At 34.6% G+C, this 8,652-nt stretch overlaps 3 protein-coding genes across 3 annotated transcripts in view; all 3 read right to left on the bottom strand.

Annotated features, from left to right (window-relative positions):
* Positions 1–255: 255 nt before the first annotated feature.
* On the bottom strand, positions 256–3,479 carry HELRODRAFT_116428 (hypothetical protein; the record flags this gene model as incomplete). Its single annotated transcript, XM_009032687.1, has 8 exons — positions 3,406–3,479; positions 2,887–2,960; positions 2,588–2,663; positions 1,867–2,005; positions 1,324–1,461; positions 830–939; positions 478–573; positions 256–365 (listed from the first exon to the last, which is right to left on the bottom strand). The coding sequence occupies exons 1-8, from the start codon at positions 3,428–3,430 to the stop codon at positions 256–258; spliced, it is 768 nt and encodes a 255-aa protein (XP_009030935.1). The 5' UTR covers positions 3,431–3,479.
* A 432-nt stretch (positions 3,480–3,911) lies between these two features.
* On the bottom strand, positions 3,912–4,341 carry HELRODRAFT_182422 (hypothetical protein; the record flags this gene model as incomplete). Its single annotated transcript, XM_009032686.1, has 2 exons — positions 3,912–4,133; positions 4,246–4,341. The coding sequence occupies 2 exons, from the start codon at positions 4,339–4,341 to the stop codon at positions 3,912–3,914; spliced, it is 318 nt and encodes a 105-aa protein (XP_009030934.1).
* Positions 4,342–6,158: 1,817 nt separating this feature from the next.
* The window catches only part of HELRODRAFT_90622 (hypothetical protein), a gene marked incomplete at both ends in the record, with an annotated part of 7,181 nt that continues 4,687 nt past the window's right edge, over positions 6,159–8,652 (bottom strand). Inside the window, 3 exons of the mRNA XM_009032664.1 lie at positions 6,159–6,580; positions 7,844–8,131; positions 8,399–8,580. Of these exons, the coding sequence (XP_009030912.1) occupies positions 6,159–6,580; positions 7,844–8,131; positions 8,399–8,580 (892 nt within the window). The remainder of the gene's footprint in view (positions 6,581–7,843; positions 8,132–8,398; positions 8,581–8,652) is intronic.

Below are 8,652 nucleotides of genomic sequence, written 5' to 3'. Positions count from 1 at the left end.
ATGAAGAAGATGGTGATGAAAATGATGAAAATGATGTTGTCGTGACTGTGTTGATGATGATTCAACGACTCATCATAATGAAGACCACAACATGTAGCGTGTTTAATAACAAAAACAATAATAATGATGATGGTGACGATGATGCTGATGATGACGATGGTGATAATGCTGATAATGACGATGATGGTGATGACGATGATGGTGATGATGATGATGATGGTGAAAATGATGGTGACGATGACAACGATGATGATGTTAGTGATGGTGAAAGTGATGACAACCGTAGTCGTATTGATGTCTGGAGGGCTCTTTCGGTTTAGGCTCAATGTAGAATTGTCCTTGGAATCCAATTTTCTGCTTGTAGTCTGTAGTTAATTCACCATACTCAATACAGATGTCAATAACATTCCCATCGTATCATCACTACCTCACTTTTTCTCGTCATCACCCACATCATCATCATTATCAGTAACTCACCAACAGCCATCTTGAAAAATTTTGCCATGTTAGATAGCTCCCTGTGAACGTCTGTGTTCAGGGGGGTTTGGTAGCCCTCTCTGCCACCCCAGAATACTGATGATGATGATGACAATAATGACGATGATGATGACGGTAATGATTATAACGGTGATACTGATTACAAGGACGACAATGATAATAATAATAATGATGATGATGATATAGAAGATGATGATGATAAAAATGACATAACTTTCTATCGTTCTTACCCCACTACAACCGTTATGCATCTGCATCATAAAATTGGGAATACCCACTTAGAAAGCCACGATAATCAAACTCCCGACAATCCATTATGCATCCCACTCACCAAATCCTTGTGCTCCCAACTTAAGGGCAAGATCCAATCCTTTCTTGACTTGAGCCGCGGCCTGTGCAAATACATGAACGTCTGGGTTGGTGGATGCTCCGTTCATGTATCTGTAGAAGTGTGTGTGTGTGTGTGTTTGTGGAATGTGTATGTGTTGTGTGTGCGTGAGTGTGTGAGTGGGGATTGTGTACGTGTTGTGTGTGTGTGCGTGTGTGGAATGTGTTGTATGTGCGTGTGTTTGTGGGTGTGTGTGTGGATTGTGTTCGTGTTGTGTGTGTGTGGAATGTGTATGTGTTGTGTGTGCGTGTATTTGTGTGTGTGTGTGGGTGTGAGTGGGTGTGTGTGTTTGCGTCGTCAGACTGCTAGCATGAGATTGAGTTTAACGGTTTGTGTTTAAAAATTAAAATGTTATACTAGACAACCAACTGGCCAGTCAGACAAACTGACCAGCCAGCCCGTCAATCAATCCACCGCACCTCCCACTAGGTCAGTACCTAACATTAGAGAAGAGGTTGCAAGTTGCCCATAGAGGTTTGATGTTGGTGACCTTCTGAAGTTCCAGCATGTAGTCAGTCACCTCATCCAGGTTCCTGCCAAACTCTTTGAGGTTGTTCCCTTCAGGGGCAATGTCCCTGGATGGATGATGAATGGATGGGGTGGGTGATGAATGAATGGGGATGGATGATGAATGGATGTGGTGAATAGTACATGAATGGTGAGTGATTCGTGGCGAGACAGTAATGGAAAAGAGTTAACTAGCATGTTGGCAAGGAAGTAACAAGATTAATCCAAAATTTATACTTAAGTCACTGGTCTCAATAACTGAACTTATCAACAAAGATTCAAATTACAAATACGTATATCTAAACAATCCAACTGATCAATTAATCTATCAAACATTCAGATAACCATCCAAGAACAATATGCAATTGGCAATGCAAACACACAATCCAGTCAACCAAAAAAGCCTCGCAACCACAAATTCAACCAAACATAGTCAACAGCAGTTTGAAGACGTAAAAAAAACTGAAACCAACACATCATGGAATGTATAAAACTCGATGCCAAGCTTTTGCATAAACTCAAAGGCCACTTTAACTCTCCTCTTTGCATTTTCCAAACTCTGGCTACCATCATCCCATGGCCTCTGAAGGGTGCCTGATCCAAAGGGATCCACACCTTATGGTCAGAAAAATAAGCAGGTTTAGGGAAAGATAACATAGCATAATAATTCGAAAATTTATACATGACAAAACAAAGATAAAACAGCGCGAGATTTTAAAACGTTGTATATATATAAATGTATATATATATATATATAAAGCAGAGCTAACAGAAGATTATTGAATGGTAATAATCTTGAAAATTGGGTAGAAGCGTGAAAGAAAGATTGGGGGAAACATTTTGGGTGAGATAATTTTAAAAATGAAAAAAATATGGTTGAAAGGTTATATTAAAGGTCGATGATAAAATGAATTAAGAGGTGTAATGTCAATGTATGAAAAATAAAAACAAATTTTTGATTAAACTGGGAAAACTTTTGAGCTATGACAATTTAATTAATAACGGCAATAATAAAACAAATTGAAAAAAATTATTAATATGGATAAAATTATAATAATAATTATTATGATAATGGTATCATGATATCGTGATAATACTATAATGTGTATAAATATTTGAGGTAAATAATTTTAAATTTTGGTGGATGGTAAAGTGTTGGTGGAATAAAAAACTGGCGACGACTAAATTCAATTTTACCAGTTCCTCTAAAAGTGTGCCAGAAACATACAGAAAACCTCAACCAGTCCTTCATCTTCTTGCCCAGTACTTCCTATTTTAGAGTTTAGAGAATCAAATTGAAAATTGATTAATACTAAAAACCCAAAATATAAAGACAACTGAATCACATATTAATCTCCATTTATTTGTTTGGAACATTTAACTTTTCCATTAATTAAAACCATCAAAATTTAGTTATGTATTCATAAAGAATTCAAATTTGATAAAAAAATTATTTTTACAATTTTTGGAAAATTTTTATTTTTCATACAAACTTCCTCAGCATTGTAGTGCTTGAAAACCAGAGTTTCATTAACTCTGCAGTCTGGTTTGTATGGAATCTTTCCAACTGCATTTTAAATGTTTAAGGCATATAAACTCGAACAAAAAAATTCATTTATTGATAACACAATATTATTTTGAAATATTGATTATCAATTTTTCTCCCACTATGATCATAAAAAATTTTAACAACGAATAATAAACGAGTTTTAAACTTCAAATAAAACTTAAAAGAAATGCAAGTTAAAAGTAAAATCAAGATTATAATATAAAAAAAACCTCTTTAAAAACATTAAATTTATTATAAATTATAATATAATATAAAATAATATAATTATTTTAATTATTATATGGAAGAGCCAAACCAAAAAAAGCATTCCCCACTCTTCATGTTCATGTAATAAACATGGATATATCCATGGTAATAAATTGTAAATAAATAAGAAATGACAATCAAATGTGAATACATCCAATGAAGAAGAAAATAATTTCAAATTATTTAAAATAATCACCCGGCAGTAAATCTCCTTCCATCATAAACTTTTTCGAATTTTACGATCAACTTCGTCTTAAACTTCGATCCTACGATATGATTTATGATCAATCAATAAATGTCTACCTTTAAACATTGTTTAAAAGTGGATTGATGCTTTAAAAGTTATCGAAGATGAATCACACCAGGAATAGAATAAAATGGAAAGGAATTGATGGAATAGAATGAAGCCTCTTGCCACCATAATGTAAATTTTTTCAAGAATAAATAATTCAATAATTAGAATGCTTGATTGAAAACGTTCAGTTTAACTTAACATCTTTTGGTTTGGGTTTGACATCTTTACTTTCATATATAAAATTTACTCTGCCAAAATTTATCTAAGGCTATCCTAAAGTTAGTCATGTTGGCTGATTTTACCACATTTTCAGGTAGGCCATTCAATTCATTTAATATTCGGTCGGTGAAGTAGTATTTTCTGACATCTTTTCTGCAAGTCCGCTTAATCAACTTCAAATCATTTTCTTATGTTGCCATAGTAAGGGCATAGTCTGGTTTGATATCATTATCCTGCAGTCCATTAAGCAATTGATAAATTGATATCATGTATCCTCTTTTGAGTCTGTTAACCAGTGAAGGCCACCCTAGAATCTTTAACCTATCCTCGAATTTTAATCCTCTCTTCATTACAGTGGTATCTTGGATGTTCGTTTCTGAACTGTTTCTAAGTGTGGAATTTGGTGCTTTCTAAAGGGGTATCACACAGTCGCACCATTCACAAGAATTGACCTAACCATAGATTTAATAAGAAGAGAAAAAGCTGCTATAGGTGCATTTTTGAAATTCCGTTCTAGCAAACTGTTTGCTCATCTAGCAGTTTGAAAACATGATCGTTCAAAATCAGCATGGAGTCTCTACCAGGATACATAGTTTTTTCTGCTTCAGTTAAGGGCATCTCTACTCCTTCTTGTCTCATTAAAGCATATGTTGAGAACTGCTTTTAACCTCCAATTTTTAGTACAAAACACTTGGAAGCATCTCAAGAACCAATCACATACACGAACAGCAGTCTTCTTCAGTCTGAATCACGTTAAAGATTTTGGAATCATCTGCAAAAAATTGTATATAATGGGAGTATTGAATTTTTTCCTCCTGACAATCTTTTTGTATCTGTCGTGTAAAATTGTTATTTAGCGCTATATAAGTCAGTGACTTTCCATATTTTTTCCTTCAAAAACTCAACTACGTTGGCGTTTTTTTTTTTGTTTTTTTTTGTTTTTGCTTATTGGCGATGCGAAAACAAATGGAAGTCATGACGTCAAGATGACAGTTCAAAAAAGTTATCAAAAAGTCTAAATATAAAATAAATAATGTAAAACGATGGAATGATTTGAAATTCTAGAAACGCGCCATTTTGTTTTAATGTTTGTTTCAAATATTTAATAAAAATAAAAATTATTTCCTTCGAGCCATTTTTATATTAATGAGATGAAAATTTGTTATGTAACCTAGTTCAAGTTATCAACGAGATTTAATACGAATCACAAAGAATTAGGATTATATATTTAAAAAAAAACTAATAAATAGACATCTAAAATATAAAACATACTCACATGCGCGCGCACACACACACACACACACACACACACACACACACACATATATATATATATATATATATATATATATATATATATATATATACATATATACATCTGATTTTGAATTAATATAACAACTAAAAAATAAGGAACTTTTTTGTAATCAATAAAATGCAAGGTTGTTAGAATTGTCATAGAACGACTCGCATGTGTACGTACATACAGTACAGGTTGCGGCATGATCACAATGTGTGTTTGCGTTGTTGTCTTGTTGTCGCTTGTTTTTTTTTGTATGTGTAGTGTGTGTGTGTCTGTGGGTGGGTGTGGGTGTGGGCGTGTGTTTGTTTGTATGTGTTGGTACGTGTATATTTTTTTTAATGTTGTAGCTATCTAGTTACGTACGTACGTTAACTTTAGATATTATTTAGTTGAAATTATCATTTGTCATCAAATTAAGAAAGTTTCAAACTTCTTGAAAAATTGCAAATGTTCCGAAATTAAAATATATTTTTGCAAACAAATGATCATATAGATAATTTTTATATAAAATTATGGTTGAAAATGGAGAAGTTCTACTATTCAAAGACGAGTTAAGACGTTGCTATGGAAATGTTTCAACATAGAAATGTGTGAGAAAAACGCGAGGAAGAAACAGCTATCCGTGACTGGATGCTTGTGAAGGAGCAGCGAGATGAATATGCGATTTATAAAAATACAAACATCAGATTTGAGATTGAAAAATGTTTTTATCTAGAAAGTTATAATTGATGAAAAAATTCATACGGTCATATATTCAACTATATTTACGTGAACCCTACAATGTGTGTGCAATTCAGTGTATAAAATGTTATCCTTTAATACATTATTATCCTACAATAACCAAATCCCAAAATATACTGAAACGCACAACATTCAACATTGATGATTCAAGCGAACATTTCCTTTTTTAATGACTGTTCCAACTCTCGGTGAAAAGAACCGAATTTTATTTGCTCTTCAAAATTGGAATAATAATTTTCATGACGTCATTGACGTCTTTTACCGCCATCTATTAATTTTTTGTCGCATTTTTCAACAGTTCTAACAACGATTTATTTTTTAAAAATTCGCGTCTAAGACATTTTGCAGTTTTGGTTAAAAAATTTAAAAAAAAGTTGAAAACTTTTCCAATCTAGGCTTCCGTGACGAAAATTTCAGGAGGAGGTGGAGGAGGATGAGCTGGGGATGAAATATTCTTCGATGGCTTAACTAACTTCTTAAGTCTCCACTTTCTTATCAGCTTACTTTTAAATTTCTTCAGACCGTGCGCAGCAGTCGATTGCTGAGAGTTCGGCGTAGTCATCACTGTCATGTCGATGATTTCGTGTCTCGAGAAAAAAGCGCTGTGTGGCGGCGGTAGCGACGATTCTGTAGCCGCCACTTGCTGTGGTTTGTCTTTCTGGTCATTTTTGGGACGTACGGTTTTTTTCTCTTTGTTTTTGTCGCACGTTTCGAAGCATGGAGTGAGGAAGAGCATGAGTCCGCTGATGAGGATGATGGCCCCTGCTCCGTAGAAGGCCAGGTTGTAAGAGGAAGTGGCGTCAGATAACCAGCCTGTATGTTGTAGTGTGTGTTTGTGTGGGAGTGTGTGTGAGTATGTGTGTTTGTGTGTGTTTGTTTGAGTGCATGTGGCGTGTATAGAGTTGTTGGAATGTACATTTCGCCTGATTTATGTGCTTTTGATTGTTGCTTGGATTTGTGAGCGAATGAGCTAGCGTCTTTTCATGTAATTGTTTCGGAAGTGTAATTTTAAGTTGCTGTCTGCTGGCTTGCTATCAATAGGACGATTATCGCATTTTCTGTCAAGATTTTATTTACGATACTCTTTAATCATTGTTAAGAAAGCTGTAAATTTGATTAACCATACAAATGTCTTTTAGAAAAATTTTTTTAAAAATATAAATGTATCGCAAAGCTGTTCGCTTTCAATTGAACATAACTGTTTGTATAAGAAGACCTATCTTTGTTCTTTAATATGTATGGTTTGTGTGTGTGTGTGTGTTTGTGTGTGTGTGTGTGTGTGTGTGTGTGTGTGTGTGTGTGTGTGTGTGTGTGTGTGTGTGTGTGTGTGTGTGTGTGTGTGTCGTTCCAAACGTCAATGTAGCCGGAACCATCAAGCATTTGTGTGTGTGCTGAAAAGAAATTGTTTGTTTGCACATCTCAAACATCTAGTTTTTAATAGTTTTTTTCTTTATAATTATTATTATTATTATTATTATTATGAAAATTATAACATTGCGTGGCGAGGTGTAATGGTGAAATTGTAAAATGTTTAAGGCGTCTGCTTCTGATGTTGTAGTGACCAGGTTCAAATGCAAAATGGCCCCCTTATGAAAGTGTTGTAAAAAATATCAAACTCAATAATTATAATTCATTTTATTTTCATTAATTTTCTAACTGTGAAAGGCTCATATACGTAGATAAGGAAAACCTTTTTAAATGTTAATAAAGAGCTGGTAGTTAGAGAGAGTGAGAAACAGCTTATAAATTAAGAAATACCAAACATTAAAATAATTTAGAAACATCTTTTGAAAATTGTTTGTGGAAAAAAACGATCGTCCACAAAGACATCCACATCCACAATTGACAGGAATGAGTCGCTGGACGTCTGTTGCATGTCAGCGTTCGTTCAAATGCGTCAATTTTTATTATGAAAAAAGTTGAAATAAACATCGCAACTTAAAATTTTTACCCGACAACATTTAGGTTTTCCAAAAAACTATCTGAAAAATATTTTATTAACAAATAAATATTATAAAAAATAAACTAAAACGGTAGATAAATTTGAAAAAATTAAAAAAAAAACCCTCAGATAACCTGCCAAAGGAGGTCCAAACAAGTTGGCAATCCCTTGAGCAAGTGACACAATACCAAAGGCATTGGTCAGTCGATCCATGCCCAGCAGCTCCACAAGGATGACCGTGGTCAGTGCGAAGTTGGCGCTGATGAAAAATCCGTAGCCGGCGTAGAGAATGGCCATTGGAAGGAAGGTGGTGACCAGTGGGATGAAGAGGATCATGAGGCCCGCCACGGCTGTCATTACGTTGTAGAAGGTGGTCACGTTCAAGCAGGACAGGTCACCGAGGTATCCCATAAATATTTGACCTAAATGTGTTATACGTTTCTTAGCTGATCTTCTATAGGGTATTAGCTAATTTCATTTTATAACGGTCGCCAAACGATGATCAGTGATTGAATTTTTGAGGTGGCGTCTTTCATTGAAAATGTATGAAAAAATTTATTTAACAGTCGACGAAGCAATTCTGAAAAAATCATATTCATCTTAACTATCAAAAGTCTACAATTCATCATCGATATAACATGCTAGCACCAGCTGAGACCACAACCGTGGTGACATAAAACAAGACCAACCTATCATACTGAATAGACCAATGATGGAGACAAGGTAGGATGCATTCCTGTCTGACATGTTGTGGTCAGTTGCCCTGACCGGTCCGTAAATGTACGGGATGTCATAGCTCAGGTAGAGTAGGACGGTGTGCAAGTTGAAAAACGTGAAAACGGGGCTCTTGAATACACTTAGATCAATTAGTCTGTACATTTTCGATCCAATATGTTTTGCCATTTTTAGAAGAGCAGACGTGTTGCAGTTGAAACGACACTGG

The sequence above is a fragment of the Helobdella robusta genome, assembly GCF_000326865.2.
Source record: "Helobdella robusta unplaced genomic scaffold HELROscaffold_86, whole genome shotgun sequence".
Lineage (NCBI taxonomy): Eukaryota > Metazoa > Annelida > Clitellata > Rhynchobdellida > Glossiphoniidae > Helobdella > Helobdella robusta.
The sequence above is the reverse complement of the archived record's forward strand: the minus strand, read 5'-3'. Positions and strand labels throughout refer to the sequence as shown.